At 41.9% G+C, this 24,216-nt stretch overlaps 1 protein-coding gene across 5 annotated transcripts; it reads left to right on the forward strand.

Annotated features, from left to right (window-relative positions):
- The first annotated feature begins 3,043 nt into the window (after positions 1-3,043).
- khdrbs1b (KH domain containing, RNA binding, signal transduction associated 1b) lies at positions 3,044-19,025 on the forward strand. 5 transcript variants are annotated; one of them, XR_006399060.1, is made up of 13 exons: positions 3,044-3,497; positions 5,895-6,016; positions 7,251-7,367; positions 7,770-7,916; positions 10,535-10,668; positions 10,917-11,151; positions 11,576-11,643; positions 11,989-12,047; positions 12,719-12,904; positions 14,075-14,352; positions 14,456-14,564; positions 15,050-15,117; positions 17,463-19,025. XR_006399060.1 is itself a non-coding variant. In XM_044335452.1 (9 exons), the coding sequence occupies exons 1-9, from the start codon at positions 3,404-3,406 to the stop codon at positions 12,820-12,822; spliced, it is 1,080 nt and encodes a 359-aa protein (XP_044191387.1). In that variant the 5' UTR covers positions 3,045-3,403; the 3' UTR covers positions 12,823-14,043. The 5 variants fall into 5 exon arrangements, 1 of the variants encoding a protein (XP_044191387.1); XR_006399059.1 differs by having other exon boundaries at positions 14,075-14,119; positions 14,276-14,564; XR_006399058.1 differs by having other exon boundaries at positions 14,075-14,564.
- Positions 19,026-24,216: the final 5,191 nt, after the last annotated feature.

Raw genomic sequence — 24,216 nt, forward strand, 5'->3', positions numbered from 1 at the left:
TACCAACTTAAGTGATCTGCTGACTTTTCATCTAGCACAACCACTCACTTAAATATCTCAGATTCTACAAGACAGAATGGAACAATGTTTTATACAGACACTTGTGTTTTCCTGACAATAAATCCTAACAACATTGGTGAGCCCCTACATTTATTATTCACCATAAAGTTCACATTTGTGGTTTTTGTGTAAAATGTCTCAAAAACTACTGATTGAGTTGCCTTGAAATTCTGTACAGACGTCCATGTTCCCTTATGATGGACTGTAATGACTTTGGTGATCCTTTGAATTTTCATCTAGTGCCATGATCAGGGCAAAAATTTACCTTGTCCAATACTTTAGCTTATAACCAAATATCTGCAATACTAGTGACATTCCCATCAGTGCTAATTAGCAAATTAGCAAATGTGCTTAGTGCTAATTAGCAAATGTTATTATGCTAAAACTAAGATGGTGGACATGGTAAACATTAGTTAACATCAGCATATAAGAATTGTCACTATGAGCATGTTAGCATGCTGCCGTAGGCATTTGCATCACTGTACTTAAGTATCAGCCTCACAGAGCTGCTAGTTAGTTAGTTATGATATTTATTGTGTCATGCACATGCAAGGGCCCAGTCAGTATGGACTTATAAGATGCAAAAAATACTGTTGCAGCAGTGAAACACTTGCACACAGACACACAGACATGAATATAACTTATTACATTAGTCTTCTTGTCTTGTCTGCAGTTTGTAAAAATTGCAGTGAAACCTGCCATAAGGAGCTGCTAAGAATTTCATTAGTTTGACTTTTAGTGGAATGTCAGAGCCCCATGATGCTCTAAATGCTGTTTCACAGGCTCCTCTGCCCTAACAAGGCTAAAACTCCAAGGGAACACTGAATCCTTGCCATTTTTTTTTTTTTAGAATCTTTGGGGCATGAAAAATGGTCAGATGCAAAGATCTGAAGATGCTGCGGCTTATATAAGCCTAACCCCACTGTTTACCCCCTTCCATCTGCCCCTGTTTACCCCAGACTGTGGCTCTGTATGTTAGGGGACAGGGGATGTCCACACAAGCAGAAGGCAAGAGTGCGAGCTATCGGATTGGAACTCCTCCACCTGCCAAGAGAAGTAACTCTTCCTTTTATGAGCCAATTGAAATTCAGCTCACAGGCTATCCATTCTGTCAATGACAAGAGGAGTCAGGACAACCTTGCAACCCCCAACACTAATAACACTGTAATGGTCAGAGATAGATCAAGCTGAACGCTGATAGTTAGAGCGGGTCTTCGGCCTCCCATAAGTGTTTATTGCAGACAATTTTTGCCTTCATTTGTTTTGAGCAGATGCATGCCTGGGTACACCTGCGGTCGATCGTAATAGTTTTCACTCTGACAGCGGACTGACAAATGACCTGCAGTTTTTGCTGTTTGTTCAAAGAGCATCCGCCTGCAGATAATGCATGTTACTGTATGTTCTTAAAGACCCAATACACAGGGAATAGCCAAGTCTTGTTTTGTATGCATTAGACCAAATCTAACCTCTGACCTATTGCGCTCCACTCAATGTCATGACAGGTTCATTACCACCATCTGAATCAGAGAAATCAATCCTTGAGAGGTCTGTTCCAGACATTCTCCTCACTGCGCTTTTCACTTGCACAGATCCCCCCTTAAGTGTTTTTGAATCAATAGAAGTGGAGAGGAAAAGGAGGGGATTAGACTAAGAAAAGGTTTCTTCTGATAGACCCAGTTCCAGCAGCTTGTGGCCCACTCTCTGTCATGATCAGCTCTGGCACTAAGGGGCAGTAGAGAGCCTGGAATGAAACTGCCACATCTTCAGGGCAACCTGTATGTATGAGCTGAAATTATATTAACAAATTATACAGAAGATGTGTCATCATCTATCAATATGCTATTCACATCAATTCATATACACTTGGTGAAAAATGTCTTACACTGCAGTACATAAAAATTCAGACATATCATTCCTATTCTCAGACTTAATCTATTTGATTTTCTATTATGAATAGCTTGAGGTATATTTTATTTTCTTACAGAACCTCCTTTGTGTCATTTGTGATTGACGTGACTATCTATCTATCTGTCTGTGTGTCTCTCAATCTATCTATTTTATACTTTATATTTTATACCTTATTCTGTCATATTATCTTCAAGTGATTATTTTTTTTGGAGAATATGCTGTAATCTCTTTGTAATTAACAAATTAAAGGTCACTGTAATGAAGATTAAGGCGTTTGTGGTGATACAGTTAAACATACAAAAGCTTCACCTGCTAGAACTGATTCCAGGAGTTATATAGGTCATATTATAGTTAAAGGTAATCTTATAAAAGAGAAAAGCATTAAAAAAGATAAATAATGGACATTCCCTTCCAATTGACCTGTCTATAACTTGTTGATTGCCTTAATGCCTCTAATTCTATAAAACACTACATCAAAGGAAATATATCGGCTAAGTGCCCATAGTGATAAAGTGACATATTTTCCATATGATCATTGATAAATTAACTTTGAGCACCACAGACACAGACTATAGCCTACCTTTAAATATACATTTAGTAGAAAGTTGCCTCGTGAGGTTTCAGAATCTAGTTGTAGGGAACTTCAATACCTTCTGAGTAGTCCAGACTCAGAAAAAGGGGTTCTCAAACTTTTTCACATCAAGGACCCCTAAACTGACAAAAATCAGACCACGGATCCACATTTGATAAGATTTTGTCCCAGGGTCCCCCATCTGATAAGATTTTTGCTTTTAAAATGTTTAATTACAGAAAGTGTATGAAACCCATGAACAGTCATTCATTCTATCATTGTGTTCCTTATGGATGTAATTATAGTGAAAATAAATTATTCCCCTTTTTGATGGGGACCCCCTGGAACCCCCTCAAGGACCCCTGGGGGTCCCCAGACCCCACTTTGAGAACCACTGGTCTAGACGTTTTTTATTTTAATAGTGCCACACTCCGTACAGCAGGCACACCCAGACCAATACTGAAAATGTGATAGCGGGATTATCGCTACTGGAGGCACATTCACTCAGCACGCAGTAGGCGGCGTCAGTCTCGAGAAATACGTCCTTCTGAGCTCACTTCCGTCTGCTTGAGTCGGATCGCTATTCTTCCAGTCTCTCACCGCTTTTGTTCTCCCATTTCCATCTAGCCAGCGCTGCTGAAAAGACGGAACCCACCGGCCAGGAAACCACATAGACGCAAAGTAGCGGAGCCGTCCGTCGCAGAAACGCCCGGTAGCCACATGCAAAGCGCCGTCTGCACAGAGGATACGCGGCACTCCGTAGTTACATAACTGGACTACTTTTTTTCTATTATTGTTGGGGTTTTTTTTTTCAAGCTTTTTTGTTGCACCGAAACTGACTGCCCCCCTCCCTCTAAACTCAAAATGGAGAACGGCGACAAATACCTCCCCGAGCTGCTGGCGGAGAAGGACAGCCTGGACTCATCGTTTACGCACGCCATGAAACTTTTAAACGCAGGTAAAGTGAGCTGACTTGCGGTTTATTTTCACTCAGTGAACGCGGTACACGCAGTGAGTTACAGAGGGGCCACATACGGCTCATGAACGCACCTTAAAAAAAAAAAACTAAAAAAAAAACCCCGCACACCTCCACGCTGTGAGCGCCATGTGTTTGCGGACGGGACGGACTGCCCCGTTACACCGCAACACAGTTCGCTCACATCTCAGTCACGGGTATGTGGAGCTCATGTGATGCATGTAGAAGCTAATAACTCTGATATTGGAAATAGCCGAAAGCTATCACAACACCACAGGAGGAGACACGCTTTCAAACCGTTTTCTCAATGATTTCCGCTTCCCCTCGAGCACCTGCGACGAGTCGAGTTTAAACTCTGACTCTTTTGTTGTTGTTGTTGTTGTTGTTGTTGTTCTACTGGTCGTTTGTTTTCGCTGCCGAGCCCCTGTTGAGCTCATTGTCTGGCAGCTGCGTTGCGCAGTAGCCTATAAATGTGCGCCAGTAACCGTGACTGGGGTCACCTCAGTGCTGTAAAAGCCGGGTGAAGAGGCGGTGTGCCAGCGGTGACGGAGACCCGCAGGTCCCGCTCTCTGTCGGCCGCTGCCGAAGTGTCCTTGAGCATGAGACCGCAGACATGACAGCTGCAGGGCTCTGCTGTCCTGTAGCTGAGCTTGAGAAGGGACAAAAAGACACGACTGCCTCTGGTATAATGTTTAACCTGTGTTCATCAGCGAGCTCTGAAAACATGGTGTCAGTCGGCCTTATCCTGTTGTTCACCTTTTTAGTTTTCGAGGCACAGCACTGTTGTTATATTGATTTTGTGATATGAGACTAGATATCGTCTCAGATTTTGGGTATTGTAATATCATGATATGGCATAAGTGTTGTCTTTTCATTGGTTTAAAGGCTACATTACAGTAAAGAGATGTAATTATTCTGAACTCACCTGTTCCAGCTGTTCTGTTATTTGTCTTTACTGATGATTTATCAAAAACCCGATTGTGTAAATATTTTGTGAACGCACCAATAGTTGTCTCTACAATATTGTCTTAATATCGATATCGAGGTATTTGGTAAAAGATATTATCTTTGATTTTATCCATATGGCCCAGCCTGACAGAAATGACCTCTATATAATGTAGTAATTCTGTGGAATGATGTGCTATAAAGTATCACAGTGTCACCAAGAGTCCACAAGTCCTCACAGGGCTGTTAGACTGATACTATAGACAGGATATAATAAGCTGGCTGTTGACTGCTATAGCTGGGTAAACTGAAGGATCGTTAGTTTAGCGGTTATTTTGTTTTGAGGCTTTGTCGCCCATGTGCTCTCCTAGTGGCTGTGAATCATTTACTGTGAGCTGGTTTTTATTCGCTGCTCCGGTCAAGTGTCTCGGGTACGTCTCCCGATGTAGATATCACGAATAAGTCGGTGTCTTCGCCTGACAGGTTGTGCCAAAATCTAGGCTACATCTCTGAAAATGAAGGTGAGAATGATCCAGAAAGACCAAGTGTGTCAATGTGTGCTGCAGGTTCAACATCTAGACCGGGTTTGAATCTGACATGTTTGCACATCGTAGACTCAGGAGTTGTCATGGCCGGGAGTGAGGAGGTGGTTTGAGAAGTGATGGGTGCTGTGGGTGCTGTGCCACTTGGAAGAAGGGACAGAAGGTGTAGTACAGTTGTAATATAACTGTGTGGTTTTTTTCCCATTTGTGTTTTGAAAGGTTGAGGATTTGAGCTGCGATTTAACGATCAGCTTCAAGATAATTGTTAGAATAAAAATGTCTTGTTATGCTTGATCAACAGTCCAACACCTAAAACAAAGAAAAGTAGCAATTGGAGAAGCTGTAACCAGAGAATGTGAGGAGTTTCTGCTTGGAAAAACTGACTGAAACGATTAACTGATTATCAAAATAGCTGCTGATTATCTCCTGTCTATTGAGTTATCACCTAATCAAGTAATTGTTGTGGATCTATCTGTAATATTGACAAGATCGCAGCAGGCGCTAAATGCAACACATCTGTACTCTCGTATTCATTGGGGTGCACCATTGTGTGGCAATCAGTAAACACTGATTTGGTGATTTGTCAGTCAAAAGGTTTCAAATTGGTTGAAAAGTGAATGTTTTTAGACATCCAGGATTCAATTTCAAAAGCATGTTGTTAAAACCCGCCTCACAATGAAATCCTGTCATTTAAAAAAAAAAACCTTTCCGACTAAATTTCGCTTTATTTGAACCGAGACGTCGAGATAGTTTTGACCTGCAGATCTCCACATCGATGCTTACTTAGCAACGTAAGCAAGCGCACCTAATTCTCCTCATGACCGAGATGTGCTTCTTTGAATTCTGTTTGACTGCATGAACGCTGCCTGAAACGATGCCTCTTCCCTTCTAGAAATTGATAGAATCCAGAAAGGCGAGACTCAAAAGGAGGCAGAAACATACCTGGACCTTTTCACAACAAAGAACATCAAACTTAAGGAACGCGTGCTCATACCTGTTAAACAGTACCCGAAGGTGAGCTGTCTTTGCCCCTGGTTTCTTTCTTTTCCCCCTTCCCCCTTTTTTCTTCTGTCCTCTTTTTTTTTTTTCCCACTGTGAACCCCTCTTGATTTAATTTATCCTGCAGCCGGGTTTCAATTACACAAAGCCATGGGGTTACTTAGGAGTCTCAAATTACTCCTCTCAACCTTGATCTTTAAGCTCCAGAGTATAATTACAGCTGATACTGGCATGTTTTAAAATATCACTAAAAGGATCAAAATGTTAATATTACTCTAGTCAGGATAGCTCTCTCTATATATTTCTGTGTAATACAAACTGTGCTCAGTAGATTGGATCCTCTCCTCTGTTTGTGCTCAGTAAATGTTTCCATTCGGAGCGAGTTCTTTATCATGTAACCTCGGGTGTATTCATCCATGTCAATACAATCTATATCTGGCTCAGACGTATGACTACATTGATTTTATGCTTATGATGGTAGAGATAGGGTGTTCAAAACAAGACGCACCTGTTCTGTGAAACTCCCAAGAACACGCTGCTAGTTGCGTAATGCTTCATTTGTATGTTGTTAGATTTATCTCCATCGGGTTTGAGTTAATATGGCTGCTATCTGAAGCCTATGTCGATACGCTTTTTTTGACAAAAATGAATAGATCACACTTTTTTTTTTGGAGAAGCTGCACTTGTTCTAACAAGAATAAGATCTATAGGTGTTGCTCCATCCCGAGCATCAGATCAATATGATGTAGGAGTCTGGTCTGTAGGGGGTAAGATGGCCCTTTCTGATCTCCCAGACTTAGTTTGTGAATCAGTCCGCTGTAGCAGGGATGACACAACTAAGTGTTTTCAGATTCCAAAAGCCACTTTTACAGCTCTCAGAGGAATCGCTTTGTCGGGGGGGCAATATTTTCGCTAAAAGTCTTTGACCCTGACAGCTAATTGTAGGACAAATCATATACACATGGTAATTGCTCTCTTCAAAAGTAGACGAGGTAAAGATTGCAACTTTTGATCATGAGTTTGTTCTGGTTGGGCGCTAGGATGATTGTAGTGAATAGTAACTGACGGTATTACAGCCCTCAAGGGCTCATATCGACCTTCTCGGGTAAATACACTACTTAAGGCTGCAGTGTGTGTATGTGCAACAAGACCCCTGACAGTGATTGCTCCTTCATTCTCTTTGCATTACACTTGCCCCCCCCCGCTTTGATTGTCAGGCTAATTTTCCTCTGCTTTGTTTTACTATTAGTTCAATTTCGTTGGGAAGATTTTGGGACCTCAGGGCAATACAATCAAACGTCTGCAGGAAGAGACCGGAGCCAAGATCTCTGTCCTGGGTAAAGGATCCATGAGAGATAAATCCAAGGTAAAACACTGTTTGCACTCACACACACACACACACATCTGGTATGACACACCTGTGAGAAGGTTACCTGAAGCGATAACACATCTGGACTGTACTTTAGAGGGATGGCAGGCAGAGAGCCCAGATGGCGTAAACTCTTAGGAAAAGCTCGGGCAGACGAACACAAAGCCAAGGGCATCCACGCACCGCACATCTGTTCTAGGAATCTTTAGGATAGCCCGCTAAATGTGTTATCTACCGGTTTGATGTCATTTTTAAGCTACATAAAGGAAGAGATTACCACACCTATTTCTCCCTCTGAGGTGGATGAAATGCAATTACTTCCTGTGTAATTCATTTAATTTGAGTGTGTAGTCCCTTTGACCGGCTGACACCCCTGTGATGCTGCTGTCCTTGTTTCAGGAGGAGGGGCTGAGGAAAGGCGGCGAGCCCAAGTACGCCCATCTGTCAATGGAGCTGCACGTATTCATCGAGGTGTTCGCCCCCGTGCCCGAGGCCTACCTGCGCATGGCACACGCCATGGAGGAGGTCAAGAAGTTCCTGTTTCCTGTGAGTTTGACTTTGTCGGCTTGTTTTTTGTCTCGTCCGGTGACGCCGCGTGCACGAGCTTTGCTAGAATAAAATTGTTGATATGATTATTTATTCAGTTCACCGTTCAGTCTGTAAAATGTCAACAACTTTGACAATCTAGTTAGCAGCGCTGAAAGTGATGTCTTAAGTTATCTAAGACAAAAACATCCCAAAGCCTTATTTGTACAATGAAATTAAATGAATTCTAGTAAGCGTGTGCAGTTGTGACAGCAGATGATTAATTGACAGTTGGACAGTATTGACAAAACAAGAGCTGAAGCTTATTGTTTCACTTGTTTTTCCATTCAAAAACAGGTTTCAGCTTCTTGAATATGACAATTTGTCATGTAGCAGCAGATTTTGGACTGTTGGTTAAACAAATCAAGCAATTTGAAAACATCACCTTAAAAATGTGGCTCCATTTCTTCCTTTTCATAGACAAAACGAATAATCAGTTCATCAAAGAGATGATTGAAGGATTAATTAATAATGACTGTTAGTTGCAGCCCTACCTATAACATAAGTTTTATACATGTGCTGTCTATAAGTCAGTTTTTCTTTTTACTGTTTTTTCACAGACAGGTTTGCAAGTCCAGGTCTTATATGTTGCCATTTTCTTATTATGTTTATTTTAAGAAGGAGTTAAGTTGAAATATTCTTCAGATTTAAAACTTTCCCCCCTCCATGCTCTGAAAAAAGCAGAAAATAACACAAATTCACAACCTGACAACCCTTATAGCTGGAGTTATGAGAATATTAGGATCTAAAAACAGAGTCACCTGCTGACAAAACGATGAGAGACCCCGCTGAAAGTGTTCTCGCGTAATCGACTGAGGGTGTGTGTGTTTTTTTCAGAAAGGCGGAGCGAGCTGCAGCATGTAAGTTAGACAAAGCTCTGGGAGGAGGCCCAGTAGGACAGCTAGAGGAGATGGAGTGGGTTATAACGTGAATGCAAACACACCTCGATGGCACAGTCCAGGCACGTAAAGCAATCAGCTTAAGAGGAGGAATTGGGTCGCTTTCACTGTGTCAGCAGGGTTACCCCAGCATCTACTAGCCTGTCTACACGTCTGTCATCACTGTGTCTCATTCTGTAGGGAGAGAGAGAGAGAGAGAGCAGAGCCTGGAGATGTGTAGCTCCCAGACAGATATGTGGTAAAGTTCATCCTGTGTGTCCCCCACGCTTACTTTATTGGTTTTTATGTTGAAGGATTCTTGAGCGTGGGCCAACCCGGTCTGCTGTCAAGCCAGGCTGAAGCCTATAGTGCTCAAACAATGGCTCGCGCCAAAGCAGGCCAGTAGGCCCAGGGGTTTGTGCAATGCCTTACATTTTTTAATTAGTGTGCAGGGTTCTTTTAGAAGGAAGAATAATTTGGATCAGAGGCGAGATGAATGGGCTGATGAACCAGTTGCGATGTTGGTATTGCCTTGTTATGTAAAAAGCCGTCCCCTGCAGAACCTGTCATTACAATTTAAGACCATAATCTGTCAGGCTTGACTCCGGCCTTCATTTGGAATCGGGCCATATTTTAATAAATGACTCAGGTTCTTAGAAAATGGATGGATGTGATTTGTTGGTGAAATGTTTTATGTATTACCAGTGCTTCTGCTCAGGGATTCCAAGAAGCCTTTGTTCCTCCTCATCCTTTTTTATATCTGTACGCTTGTATATCGACTAACGAGAGCACGAATGCAAAGCCTCTGTGTGAAGAGTCTGAAGATCCTTTTTATATGTTGACACTGTGATATTTATTTGATAACTTCTATAGATTGCTATTTCTAAAGAAACTCAATCTGAAAACCTTGATGGGTAAAGACACTGTCACTTCTCCGGCCTGTTCAATGCAGCTGCAGTCACGCTGCCCCTCGCCTGAGATGAATTTGTAATCAGTCAGATGGCTTGTGTTTGCCTGCCCTTGCCTGTGCATATTCTAGTATCTGCTGTGGTTTTTTTTTTTTTTTCCCCCCCCTTTTTCACCATCATTAGAGCTCTGTCACCATTCCAGTGCAGGGTCTGATTTATGAGAAAGAATTGATTAGGTCACAGTGCAGCACCTCAGATTGCTCCCCGAAGAAAGACGGCGGATTGTGTTGCAGGATTTGCGCTGCTCAGACAGGCAGCTTGACTAATCCACCCCAATGTTTTTGCAGATAAAATAAGGTAACCGTTCATGCAGTCACACCACACTTGTCCAGAAGTGCAGGGAGAAGGGATTTACATTTTGTGCATGATGTAGAGGCACAGGAAGGCAGCGAGTGTGGATGCTTTCCAACCACCCACTTCCACGACCCCCACCCTCCCCCCCACCTTCTCTTTAACACTCTGAGTCACTAGCACTGAGATTTTTTCTTCTACTCGCTCTGTTAGCCATTAGTGGGATGCTGTGTTTTGAGCAGCTCTGTAATTGTGTTTCGCTCTTCTACTCATCGCTCCTTCTTCCACACTGCCTCCTTTCCTTACAGCCTCTCACTTTCTCTCTCCTCTCCTGTCTTGTGCACTTGTTTCTCATCCTCACTCTTCTTTTGGTTTTATTCCTGTGTGTGTGTGTGTGTGTGTGTGTGTGTGTGTGTGTGTGTGTGTGTGTTTGTGTGTGTAGGATATGATGGATGATATCTGCCAAGAGCAGTTCATGGAGATGAGCTACCTGAACGGAGGACAGGAGCACGGAGCCCGAGGCAGAGGGGGCCTGCCGGTCAGGGGACGCGGAGTCCCCCCTGCTGGAGCACACAGGTGAGGAGATGCGCATGCACGCGCACGCACACACACACACACACACACACACACACACACTCACTCACTTGCTTCTTGCAGACATTACATATCGCATGCAGCCATAAAGCTTTATGTCAGAAACAGATCTAAATGAGTTGAAAGATTGTCGAGGGATCTTAACCAATGACGCATAATAAATCCTATTCATGTTTATTTTCTTGATAAAAGTGTAAGCAGAACACACTTTTGACGGTCTTGTTTTCCAGGGGAAGGGGAATGCCTCCTCGCGGTGCTGCCGCCAGGGGCGGCGTGAGTCGAGGCGGACCAGCCAGAGGTGGCGCAGTGAGGGGCGCCCCAGCAGGCCGAGGAGGACTCCCTGCAGCACCCTCTAGGGGAGCTGCGGCACCCCGTGCCAGGCCCCCAGCTGCCGGACCCCCCCAGAGGATGGCACCCCCCCACCAGCACACCCCTGCTGCAGCCGCTGAGAGCTACGATGAATATGTAAGTACAACCAGCGGAATAGTTTTCATTCATCCATTTAGTTTATATGTGGTTACATGCAGCACAACGCTGCTATTAACATGCAAATAAGTAAAATACCTCTAATCTTATATTTTGATGGGGTAGACATAAGAATGGTATATGAGGAAGAGACGAGTATTTCTGTTGATGTGCAGCTGGCAGGTTTAAATCTGACCTCTCCAAACCTCTCCTCTGAATGAGATTGAGCCGGGCACTCTGTTAGATTTGAATTGCTCGTCCGTCAACACAGGAATAAGTGATTTCAGATGCTCTAGACATAAGGGGGGGGGAGTGTGTCTGCTTCAGTACAAGTGCAGTACATTGGGGACATCTTGACATTCATGATTCATGAACAAGCCACCTCTTGCATCTCACTCTTGTTTCTGTTTCCTTCCCTCTCCAGGGCTACGATGAGAGCTACACAGAGACGGCCTACGAGTCATACGACAGCTATTACAGTCAGCCGCAGGCGTGAGTGAATCAGACGTCTCTTTGGTTTTCACCTGCTTCTCACATAGAGCACACATCGCCTCGTTGCTAGTTTTCACTTGAAATGGGATTCGAGAGCAGCATTAATACTTTTTAGCCACTCTGCACAAATTCGAAACGTAGATGGTGTTTCATGGTTTGGCGGTGTTATTTAGGAGAACCAGCCGGGACTGAGATGTTCCATGCTAGAAAGTCAAGCTTTGATCTTATTCGTGGAAGCCAATTATCATCCCCCCTAGACATTAACAGTCAGCAGCTTCTTGATGTTTTTTTCAAGATTAACAGTGATTTTTTTCCTCTTCTCCGTCTCTGTTTTTTGACCATCAGAGAGCCAGAATACTATGACTACGGACACGGAGAGTCCACAGAGTCATATGAATCATACGGTAAGGACGACCTCGTTTTTACTCTAAATAGATGCTGGATATAAAAAGTGACCAGAAACAAAAAAGTTAGGGAAAAATATTAATTTGGATTAATGAATGCTGTAGTGTATAGTGTATCCTGAAGATCCTACATGGTGTTATGAATGAGGTATTCATTATTGACTGGTCAGTTGATTTCTATAATACTGATAACTGAAATCCAAATTAACTGAGTCTGAACATATTGGTAGCCCGTTATATATGACTTTCTATTGCAGCAAGACTTCAAGTTGACTTTCTGGATCACCAGTTGCTTTCAGAGTCGCTAACTGGTAACTGTAAAAGTACCCAGTGGAGTTTTGGACCACTAGTAGAGCTATGGAACAATGTTCTTACAAGCAGGTTCCTGTTTTTTTTGGATCCAATTGGCGGCGCGATTAGCAATAAATGCATGATGTAAACAATACAGGATTAAAAATTTGGCTTTGGAAATGAGAAAGAAAATGTACTCAACATGTTTGTTTGACCTCAAGGTTACACACGATGCTTCTTGGTGATAAATACTGACTGTAGGTTGCCTGTAATGTCCACCAGCCAAACTGGTTTTCATTAATGAATCTTGAAGTGGTTTGAATCACCACTGAGAGGTCGCATCCATATGAAACTGTTATTTTTGTGCGTGTCGTCTCCAGGCCAGGATGACTGGAACGGGACCCAGCGAACAACTGGAAAGGCCCTTCCCCCCTCCAGAGGTGCCAAGACGCCCTACAGGGAGCACCCATACCGACAGTACTGAAGCGGACACGCCACCCTTAACGTGTCGCCCTGACTACCGCCTGTCTACCACGGCAGCTGTCGCTTTAAGCAGCCCGGCAAAAGTAATTGTCCGTTTTGTCTTTGGTTTGGTCTTTTTCCTACATCGGACTTTATACGAGAGAGAAAATTGGGAACTGAAAATCGGAACTGTTTTTTGAGATTTGACCGCGAACTCCCTCCCCCACCCCTACTATGTTGCACCAACCAACCACCCATCAATCCAACCAACCAACCAACCAACCAACCAACCAAAGCGGCTTTTAGATGGGTTAGAGAGGAGAAGTTGGTGTCCTTTTTTGTTCTTTTTCATTTGGGTTTTTGTTTATTTTGCTGTATTTTTTTCTCTGACCCTTTTTACTCCCTTCTGGCTTTTTTGCATTGTTAATCATTAACTTTTTAACTGTTTGGGAATAGTCATTTCTAGTGGAAATAGTGGCTCATTATCCACTTGTCTAAGGAATCCATTTTAATTGTTTTTAAATACAAAGAATCTGTCGAGGGTCAGTTGCAGATTCCCATTTAGGCTACATTTCAAAATTCTGTTAATATAGCCAAATAAAAAGACCTTTTAAACTTGTAATATAGAAACAAAAAAACTACCTTAAATTAAGTGAAGGTTAAAGAATCAATGTTAATGGAATTCAGTACAATTCATTCTTGATGATGGTTTGTTTTTAAATAGTTCTAAAACGTTGTCCATTTAGATTTAGGCAGCAATATTTGTCATTGTACTTAGAGTTTTGAAATATAGCCCTAATAGACACTGTTGAGATGGACTGTCCTCATATCCTCAATTTGTTTTACATGTTAAAAATTAATTTTAAGACTCTGAAGACAAAATGTTTGTTTAATGAGAACATGGCCAAGAGATGGCCTCCTGTTATGCTAAAAACGGTTCAGGTCTTCATTTTGTGATCTGATTCTCTATAAACTGCATGCACAAAGTACACAAAGAAGGATTGGGACAAAAATCTCCACATGGGTCTTCTCTTTCTATAGAGAAGGGATCCTGCAGCTCAATCCGAACTCTTGTACATATTTTAAAACATCCTAACTGTACTTATTCTGCCACTAGTATCTGTACCCTCTCCATAAAATGCATTATGCTACATGTGTAAGCTTGCCTAAATAGGTTACTAAATCTGTCCAAAAGATGTTTTGCAGCAGTTTGTCAATAAAGCTTAGATTGTTTTTTATGAAACTTAACTTGCTTTATTTGTTTCCTGTCCTAGTAAAATCTGAAATGACCTTTTTTAAACAACCTTCAGCAGTCAGATGTAGGTGTTTTCCTTTGTTTCTCATTCAAAACCGCATTTTAAATCTAAATGAATGTATTGACGTCTGAAGACTTTAACCCTACTAAATGATGTCTTGATTGATTATCAAAAGAGCACAACTTATTCTTTCTCTCTCTTTCTATACTTTTTAAAAAGGACCCAGAGGTAAGACCTCTAAAATAACCTGGATAGCTTCCTAATGTGTATAGAGTTCTAAAGCATTGAATGCCTGGGTATGTATAAGACTTTTTCAATCCTCTTACCTGTGGTCGTAATCGTTAATGAGAATTGCTTTTATAGCATCTGAAAATTAACTGAATTCAAACCACCATTCAGGTCTAGGCTTCATTGTCATGAATGACGCTGGCGCGATGGCTACTTTAGTACAGAGTAATGGCAGTGCAATGGAGAGGATGGTTATAACCTAGAGAACTCCACTGTAAAGGTAACCTAACCCTAAATGTTTAATTTCGTAGTGTGTTTATCCATTGACATAAACTTGCTGGTAAATGCGTACAGTTTCTTAAAATATTATTACAGTCATGGCAACAAAAAAGAATCGACTCAAAAGTAAGAAAAACGTAACTTCCAATATCATACAGTAGTGATTTTATGTACCAAAATAACTGTTCTGTGTACTAACAAAATATATTAGAGTAGTGTTAATGCAACTCTTGCTAAAATGAACAAAGCCAAATCTATGTCAATATCTTCTGTACAGTTGAGCTGCTGTTACTTTTTTTATTTGCAATATGTGTAAAGGTTGCTTACTGTAATATTTAAAAGGTTGTGCCTGTACAAAGTTATCCAAAAAAGAAAGCTTGAGTTGCATGAGCATATCTTCTCCTGTAGACATTGCATGATCTCTGTCTCAAGTTTCTCCCCGTGTTTTTAGACAAGGTATTGATTTGGGGTTTGTCCTTCCTTCAGGCACAGCTATCGGTCACTGAGTGCCCGGAGACTGACAGTCTGCTGAAGTGAGACCGTGCAAACCTCAGGTTGGTCTTCCGCCGCCGCTGCTGTCACACTTTTTCCCCCATTTTAAAGGATCATATCGCTGGCTTTTGCATGTTTCCACCCACTTACTACGTGCTGCTTTCATTACCACCATCCACTTCTCAGATCATATAATAACCCTTAAAGTCCCCTTCCACTCAAAAATACATTTTGCTTCTTGTTCCTACATTTGGATGTTTGAGCTTCACTGTGCAGATTCATGTATGTGCAGAGTTTGACGCTAGAAGGCTGTTCTCACATTCATCTGCTGAAAGTAGAACGTTTTTCTGAGCTGATTGAAAATCTGATTTTAAGGGGCGGGCTTATGAGCATGATTTGTGACATCACAACTAGCTTGGAAGCCAATCCTGGTCCAGTATGCAACTTACTTAAGTGTGATGTAGAAACTTGAAGCCTCCAGTGCACAAACACTGAGAATTACTTTACAGTGAAGTAGAAAAACTTTTGAAATGAATTATATTTGCATATTCACAGATTCTGGAATTTTTCATGAGGGAGAAGGATGAGATGTCATTTAAGGATTTTAAAGTGGTAATTATGTTTTTTTTTGGTAGAGAAACCATATCAGACACACATTATTGTTCCAAGTAGAGTATTTTTTATGTCTTAATACATGTCTGGAGGGGATCTTAAAGATGGATTATTCTACCCTCCAGGCAGCTGTTAGTGTCCGTTCATGTTTGTACAATATGAAAATCAGCTTGCAAACTTGCATGAAACGTGTAATCCATCAGAGAGCAAATTCAGCTTCTATTGTTTTTTGTAAAGGCTTCATTTCTTTTCAGAGCAAGCAGAGCTCATTTGGAATATTTCCCTGCTGGTGCATTCATGGATACTCGGATACCTGAAATCTGAAAGTCTGGTAGCAGACAGCAGCCTATTGAATGCAAGAAACAATCTGTTCTACACAGTACATATTTTGGGTTTTTTTTTTCTCCAGTGATACCTCCATGAATGTGATGCTTTTTAGCAGGAGATATCACCACTAAGGAGAGTTTTTAGTCCCTGCTTACTTAACTAAGAAAGAAAAAGCTGACAAATTGCCTCCTGTGATGGATTAGCTTTCTCTAGCAGTAATGTAGGGGTCTACACACAATTTGTAGGTAATGTTCTAAAACATTCAAAACCACTGGTATGGTCATTTAACTTTCCCATTATCCCCAAAGACTTTGCTTGTAGATACCTCTGGGCATTTCAGCCAGTGTAACACTATGCAGCAGCAGCAGCAGCAGCACGTTCATGATATTCACAGCATTTCAAAGGTTGGTTGATTCTGATGATTGCCCAACTGCTGTAGTAGCCGTGCTTTTGACAGTACGTGTGAATCGGTGTGTGGCTGAGGGAGAACGCGATGCCGGTGTCAGTGCGGTCTCAGGGAAAGTGACTAATGAGGATCCGTAGCTCAAGGCTTCCCTGACAGAAGGAAAACAGGAGCGAGAGGACTCCAGCGATTCCCGAACTGGAACCAGCAGGAGGAGAGGTGTCAGAGGGATTTTTTTTCATGATGTCCTGTCTGTGCCCGGAAGGCAGAAAAAAAAGTGAAATGAAGGCTGGGAAAGTAACGCTCGGCGGTCAGACTCTGAGAAACAACTGTCACTAGCATTTTAGTAGGAGGAAGTTAAATAACAGAAACCATTTAAGAGCCTTTTTTTTTTTTTTGAGATGTGTCATGACAGGAAGGTCGCTCACTTGTTCAAAGAAAGTGTTCCACATGACTGCCAACAATTTTTAGACATTTTAGAAAAAAAAAAAAATCCTGTTTCTTTGTGTTGATAAAGCAACACAACAGCTGATTTGGAGCTCTTGTTTTTTTGACAGAAGTCCCTTTTGTGCAAAATTTTGAGTGTGTTGCCAGTGAAAACTATGTGTTATTGCATGTCTAGACTTTCTGGAAACGTGAGATTACTGAACGGATATGTCCACTTCTTGGTTTTCATTCGCTGTCATGTGCGAAGCGGCTGCAAAAACACTCGAGGCGAGATCTGTGATCACATAGCTGCTGATTGAAATATTAACACTCTAATCTAAAATCACCATTCTTGCCAGTAATTACGTCTCACTTAAGCTAAAATGTTGCTTAGCTACTGCTCAAGAGCTGTGCTGCTTGGCAGGAAAATGACCTTTAATTATTACAGCCACTGCTTAAAAATTGAATTAAAAAGTGGGTTTTTTTTTTCTTTTTTTTCTTTTTTTTTGCCAAACACCACCTCTTATCTCTGGTTAAATCTGTAGAGCTCAGGATTTTGTCATTTTAAAGAGCCAGCGCTCTGTGTTTACATGTCGACTCATCCCGCTGTCTCCCCTGTGGTTTTTGTCTCCTCTGCAGTGAAGCCGTGCACAGGATCAGCTCAGCATGAAGGAGGTGGTCAGATGAAGCTCTCCGGGGGGGGAGGAGGGAGGAGGGAGGAGGGAGGAGGAGGGAGCGCTGTTGAAAGGAGTGGCGCAAGGCCCAGTTCTGTATCCTGGCATGGTGGAGGGAGGGAGGGAGGGAGGGAGGGAGGGGGTTTGCGGGGTGGGGCGGCTGAAAGGTGGGCCGGCTGCCAGGTGACCCACAGGAACCAGCTGATGTAGCGTGGGGAGAGAGGATCTGGCCGAGACCGGGACAGGACTGCAGCTGGTCAGCTAAGATGCTCGGCTTGCAGGAAGACGCAGAGACTAACAAACAGCTCTCGCTTCACGTGGACCGTTTTCCTCATTTCATGTCAATATTGAAACACTGTGCATTATTCTTGTGTGATTATTTCTACCTTCGAAGACGCCCTCTTGAAGTCTTCGCTGATTGCACGCTGCTGTACGGTTTCCGTGGACCACCCCCTCTTTCTACAAATGTAATTGTTACAGCCTAATTTACCATAAAATGAGCACTCCTGTTATAGTAGGCTGTGAAATTGTTTTTAATTTCTATTAACCCTTGAATTAAATGTGAAACGAGCTATTTTACTTTCTGCAAGGCAAGCTGTATTCTTCCATTCAAGGAGAGTCGTGTGACATCTGCATTTCAAGTATTTGATTCTTTAACATTCTGACAGCGTGCTGTTTAGCATCCGTGCCTTATTGCCGGGTGAAATTAGACTCAGTGCTGGAGAGTTTAAAGATGCCAGGGAGCGCCGGATCAGTATCTGGCGGCGGACAAGTTCAACGCAAGCGGACGCACGCACGCCGCATCTCGGCGGTACACAGCCTGCGTGAGCCCTGAGGACACCGAATGCAAATGCTGAGCCCTATTTGCATGTACTCACATGTACCCTCTCTGCAAATGTGCAACACTTTCATAACCAACGCTGGCTTGTTCTCCATGGTTCAGCATCCAAGTATGATAATTCAGTGAGATGAAGCCAGAGAGGGAGAGATGCATGTGAGAAAGGGACAGAGGGTGAAGACAGACATTACTGTCTTCCCTCGATCTATCCATCACATCTCTGTTTATTTGATTCCCCTGTATGCCATTTTCTGCCATTATCGCTGATGGTATTACTGCTGCCTGTGGTGCTGAGTTACATTTAGAGGTCAAAACTGTACTTTCCTGTATTAAAAACAAATTTCTTTGTCCCGATCCGCTGGTCAGAGGCAGCATTAGCCAAGTCAGAGGCTCCATTTAGTTTATTGAAAAAGCTAGCAGCTTAGAGGATAGAACATTAAATATTAGGATAGAAACCATCATTTGAGATGAAATGTCAACAGGCCATATCCAAAACAGATCATTTTTCAGTCTTTATGTGCTATTATGTCTAAAATAATGATTTCTGTGTCTCCTATAATCTAATGAAAGATAAGTAATGGTGTAGAAGCCATCTCCTTTGTTTGAATCGATGAACTGTCAAGAGCGAAAGGGTGGAAAAGAAAGTAAATGTTACCGTGCAATGATCAATAAAAGCGGACTTGAATATGAGCGAGCCGTGTATCAGTCATCTGTGATGTTTCCTCTTGGCTGTAGCTGCCTTCAACACAGTCTGGTGTTTCTACCCACCTCCATGTAGTCAACTGGTGTGGTGCGTTCACATAACAGTACGTGGGAGAATAGATGGAAGAAGGTGAGAGACAGGAGGACAGACTGTCTTGTCTTTTCAGGCTGAATGAGGGGAGGGGTGGGGGTTACAGAGTGTGGAGGAGGATGTGTTAAAATGCTGTGTGTGTGTGCGTGCTGGAAGTGGAGACGCTGTGGGCAGATACGGTGGACAGCTGGATTGCATCTTCTGGTCCCGACGGATTCACACCATCAGAGGAACATCGCATGCCGAAGCTTGTGAAGATGGTGACAATCAGACTCCTTCAGACACGCATCAGCTGCCGCTTCGTCAGGAGAGGCGATATTCTCGGTGACGTGTTGCTTAAAGTGGGGCGAACTGACCTTGAGTGTCCTTGATCTTCCAGGGAAATTGCAGGGGGAACTTTGAATATGTATAGGGATGACTACTATAAACACGTGTTTCTGCGCTCTTACATACATACACAGTAGAGACGGAAAATAGCAAATAAGATGGGCCACTGGTCTAAAGTGTTCCCAAGAGTTCATTATCATGAAAAAGCTTAGGATCTCCTGGCTTAAAGGACAATATTTATGTATATTTTGTATTTTCTATGTATCCACAGCCTCATGTATCTTATTCCTCTGTGCCATAGAGCTCAATTGTCAAAAGACATCAATGAGCTGACATCTTTCAATACCACGGACACAAGATACACCGTCTTACCACTGTCGATACTCACTTGAGCTTATCCCACAGCACTGTTATATGAGCTCAAGTACCTCTTCATATACACGACCGGTATTATTAATGAAATCTTTGAAATATATAAAAGAAGACATTGTCACACTCACTTTTAAAGAAATAATGATGCTGGAATTGTCAATGTTTAGGCTTGGCTGTTTTTTTTCCCCTTTTTTTCTTCCAAGTTTACATTCATACTACTACCACCTGGACGTTTCGACTATGTAACTATTTGACACCTCTGCTCGCTTGCTAACTAGTTTTCACAAACACTCAGTGGTAACACATGATCCCAGGGTGTTACAACCGACTCATTTTGGTGGGAGGTGTGTCCCGTGCAGTTGGCCTATTGTTGCTGGTAGTTTATTGGTCATTGTGAGAGGAAATATACGAAAGCTCAGCTCAGTTTTGAGCATGTTAGCCACACAATATACAAAAGCTCACATTCTAATCATGTTTGTGTGTCTACTTGATTCCCAAACATTCATATGTAGATCGTTTTAATTCAAATTATAATTTCCTTTTTTCAAATGAGCTGATCTTTCCATAAGCCCTGCAGCAACTAGAAAAGTGTTCCTGGTTCCTGGAACTGCACTAGAGCACTACAGGAGTGGCTGTATCTCAGAAAGTAGAGCGGGCTGTCCACTAATCCGCATGTCGGAAGTGTCCTTGGGCAAGATACTGAACCCCAAATTGCTCCTGATGGCTGTGCCGTCGGTGTGTGAATGCATTAGATTCCCCTCCTGATGAGCAGGTTAGCACATTGCATGGTAGCCATCAGTGTATGAATGTGTGTTTGAATGGCTGAATGTTGGCACGCAGTGTAAAGTGCCGTGAGTGGTAAGAAGACTAGAAGTGCAGTCCATTTACCATTTAGCATCAAATGTGTGTTAATCTGTAGCTGAAAATAGTCCCCAACAAATGCAATATTTATTCCTGTTTAAAACTACAATGCCCAGCTGTTTGAGGAAATTACTGAGCCTTTAAAAAAAAGAAGACAAAGAAAATTAAACTATGTATTTGTGACAATTTTAACATTTTTAGTATGAAATAAAGTTAATTCTCAACATTTGAAACAGACGAAACAGTCTCACCACAAGGGCCATTTAGCAGCTGTTTTGGAGTTTTCTTCAAATATATAGAGAAATATCAATGTATTCAAATATAAAACATAGCATAATGCAGACTTATGCTTTGAGACACCTATCACACGCTTATAATAGCAGGGGTTTGATACCCAACTGTTTGTCTCATCATCTCTCTCTCGTCAACAGGTGTTCAGTTGCCACCAGGCTAAGTTGTAAGTTTCAGTCTACCATGAAGCAACTATGTCTCTCACAAAAACAGAATATGTTTTAAGTTTGTTGTGTATGTTATTTACCTTTAATCTTCCTTTATTTCCATTTGAAACAGAATTTTATATGTCAGTGTTGTGTTTGTAACACTTGAGAGTTTCTGTATTCATGTCACAACAACTTATTAAACTCCAGATATCTCGCTGCCATACCTCTTACACCAAAATACCTTTGATCACCGAGCTACTGCTGTCGATTTACACAGCAAAAAAAATCCATCCTAATAAGTCATGTAATAAACAGGCACGGACATCTTATTTTCCAACACGTGAATTGCATATCATTATTTTTAAGCGTCCAGCAAATGTTTTCCTTGGAAAAAAACAGGTTAGAAATTCATAAAGTGGAGTGAGATACTTTCACCTGTTGCCAGTTTACCACTTTTTTACAAAATTTTGTGAAGCAAATTCCAATATCGATTTGTGAAAGAAGGCACGTAACCACCTGCATGAAGATTATTTATTGGAGGAAAAAGTTGAATTGCATTAAACAAGGGAAGCAATCTCAAACTGATTGTTTAATTTGCTGGAAAAACGACCTGTAAGAGTCAAGAGTACTTATCTCCATATCCCTCACATAGAGGTTCAGTGTCAAACACACTTTGCAATAAACCAATGTGTCACTGAACAATAGATTTGAATTGTTGTTGGCTTTAACCATGATCTCCCTCTTTCATTGGACCTGAACTTCTATTCAAAGGGATAAACAAACCTGTATTTACTTATTAAGTGTCAGTACTATATCTGTAGCCGCGAGGGAAATTTCTGCCTGGGGAAAGAATAGAGCCGAGGTTCTTCTTTATGTCTCTTGTCATCGACAAATGCTGTCTGTCAACACTTGAGAGACTGGATTGGAATGGTGTTGCACAGGTCTGCTCAGACGATAGTTAGATGTTAGAGTCTCACGTTTTCAAATGAGATTTTAGAGCTGCAACAATTAGCCCATTAATCGATTAGTTGCCAACTATTAAATTAATCGCCAACTATTCTGATAAACAATTAATCGTTTTGAGTCATTTTTGAAAGAAAAAAAGTCAAAATTCTCTGATTCCAGCTTCTTAAATGTGAATATTTTCTGCTTCCTTTGACTGTAAACTGAATATATTTGAGTTGTTGACTGTTGGTCGGCACAAAGCAAGACAACTGAGGATGTCATCTTGGGCTTTGGGAAAGTGATGAACTTTTTCTGACATTTTATAAACCAGACAACTAATCGATTAAACGAGAAAATAATCAACAGATGAATAGATAAAGATATTAATTGTAAGTTGCAGCCCTACTAGATTTTACTCATTATGTTGCCTTTTTTGCCTCAAAAGCACAAATGTCATTTAAAAGCTTTGAAAGACAAGATAATTTGACTGATTATGACTCAGTCTTTTTCATTGGAAAAGGTTTATGTGCCCATTTACAGTAGGTGTCGGCGACCTCAGCGCTCTCATGTACTTTCATATTAAAATAGTCCTCTCTCGCTTTTATTTAGGTCTTTTCAAGGCTTTATTAAGTAGAACACAAGACTTTCAAGACTAAATGTTGGTGTTTGAATAGGGATTTTGTCCCCCCCCCCCCCCCCTCCCCTGTGAGGTGTAGTCTGCACAGGGCCCAGTTGTCATCATGGATGGCAGTGCTCAGCGGGGGCTGGAGTAGACAAACTAGGCCAGCTATATAAAGTGGATGAATCTTACTTTTGAAATGGTTGCCATGGAAGACTTACTAGATGCTGTAGTGCAATGTGGGATACTCTAGAGCAATACTGTGTGTATGTGTTTGAGTGCGTGTGTGCGCGTGTGCAAAAAAAAAAAGAGACTGGAAGCACATCTTCAGTTGTTTATTAATGAAAGACAGGGTGGAAGAGGAGAACAGTGAGTGTCTGTGTATCAGTTTCTGTAGAAAGACAGAGAGGGAGGGTGACGGGAAAGCAAGAGAGAGAATAAGGAGTGCCTTTACATTTGTGTGTGGGAGGATATTGCTGGGAAATGTCATAGCTGTCGTGTTTCCTAAATAACATTTATCAAATAGCAAGATCACATTTGGAGAGCAACATAGTGCGGTTTACAGTCTGAAAGCTCACGACAGCCAGAAGACCTTTCACTAATCCCATTGATATTCAAAACCGTGCGTCTGTGTGCGTGAACGTACACCTGTGTGTTCACATGTTGAATCCTCATATCCCCCGAGTGGCGAGCAGAGATCAATAAGACTCGAGCTTTACTGAAGTCAGCCTTTTCTTTAATGTACAGACAGCTCAGGTACAGAGTGGGGAAATAATGAATGGTGCTACAACAACCGGCCCAGCTTGTGATGTCCTCATGCTTCTTTGTCATGTCTGATTTCCATCAAAAATAATGAAGTTACTTCCCCTTGTCTCAGCCCTCGTAGCAGGGCTGATTTTGGAGGTGCATCCATGGGGAGAGGGGAGAGGTGATCTTTAGGTGAGGTTAAGAGTCACAGCTCACATCAAGACTTATTAGGACAGTAACCTGCGCTCTTCACTGCTTTGATCTGCAAGGACTCGAGGAGTTCTACTTTGACCTCCTTCAGCCAATTCAGGCGTCCAAATGGACAGAAGTAACTGAAATTTGGTTCAAGCAGGAAAATCTGTGTGAGTGTTAATGGGTGTTGGCAGGCTTTGATGATGACTTTGATCGCATTTAAGTGGTATGTCGATCAAGTCCTTGTCAAAGATAGCTGTATAAGCTATAATTGTGAAACAAGCCAGGTAAACAGGTTGGGTGGCTTGGCTTGGTAACTCAGCTGGAACTGGAGCCGAGTGAATCGGAGGTTCTCATTAGTATTGTCCCTTTTATGAACCCCAGAATTTTATAAACCTTACATGCACTCCAACCCCAAGAAGCCATGTTCAGTTCCTAAACCATAGTTCATACCACCCAAATAGTCTTTGCTCTTACAGTGGTGCTTTCCAACGGCCCACAAGTGAAGTTTGCAGTACTGAACATTGCCGAATGTGAAAGTTGTTGCTTGTAGTGACAAACCTGCAGGAAATTATCACCCACTTC

The sequence above is a fragment of the Thunnus albacares genome, chromosome 19, assembly GCF_914725855.1.
Source record: "Thunnus albacares chromosome 19, fThuAlb1.1, whole genome shotgun sequence".
NCBI classification, from domain to species: Eukaryota; Metazoa; Chordata; class Actinopteri; order Scombriformes; family Scombridae; genus Thunnus; species Thunnus albacares.

What these genes read in the sequence shown, in the direction of transcription:
- khdrbs1b (XM_044335452.1), top strand. Translation starts at nt 3,404, where the DNA reads ATGGAGAACGGCGACAAATACCTCCCCGAGCTGCTGGCGGAGAAGGAC. An exon ending in CCATGAGAGATAAATCCAAG is followed by an intron (nt 7,368 to 7,769) that starts GTAAAACACTGT and finishes TCCTTGTTTCAG; the next exon opens with GAGGAGGGGCTGAGGAAAGG. An exon ending in TCAAGAAGTTCCTGTTTCCT is followed by an intron (nt 7,917 to 10,534) that starts GTGAGTTTGACT and finishes TTGTGTGTGTAG; the next exon opens with GATATGATGGATGATATCTG.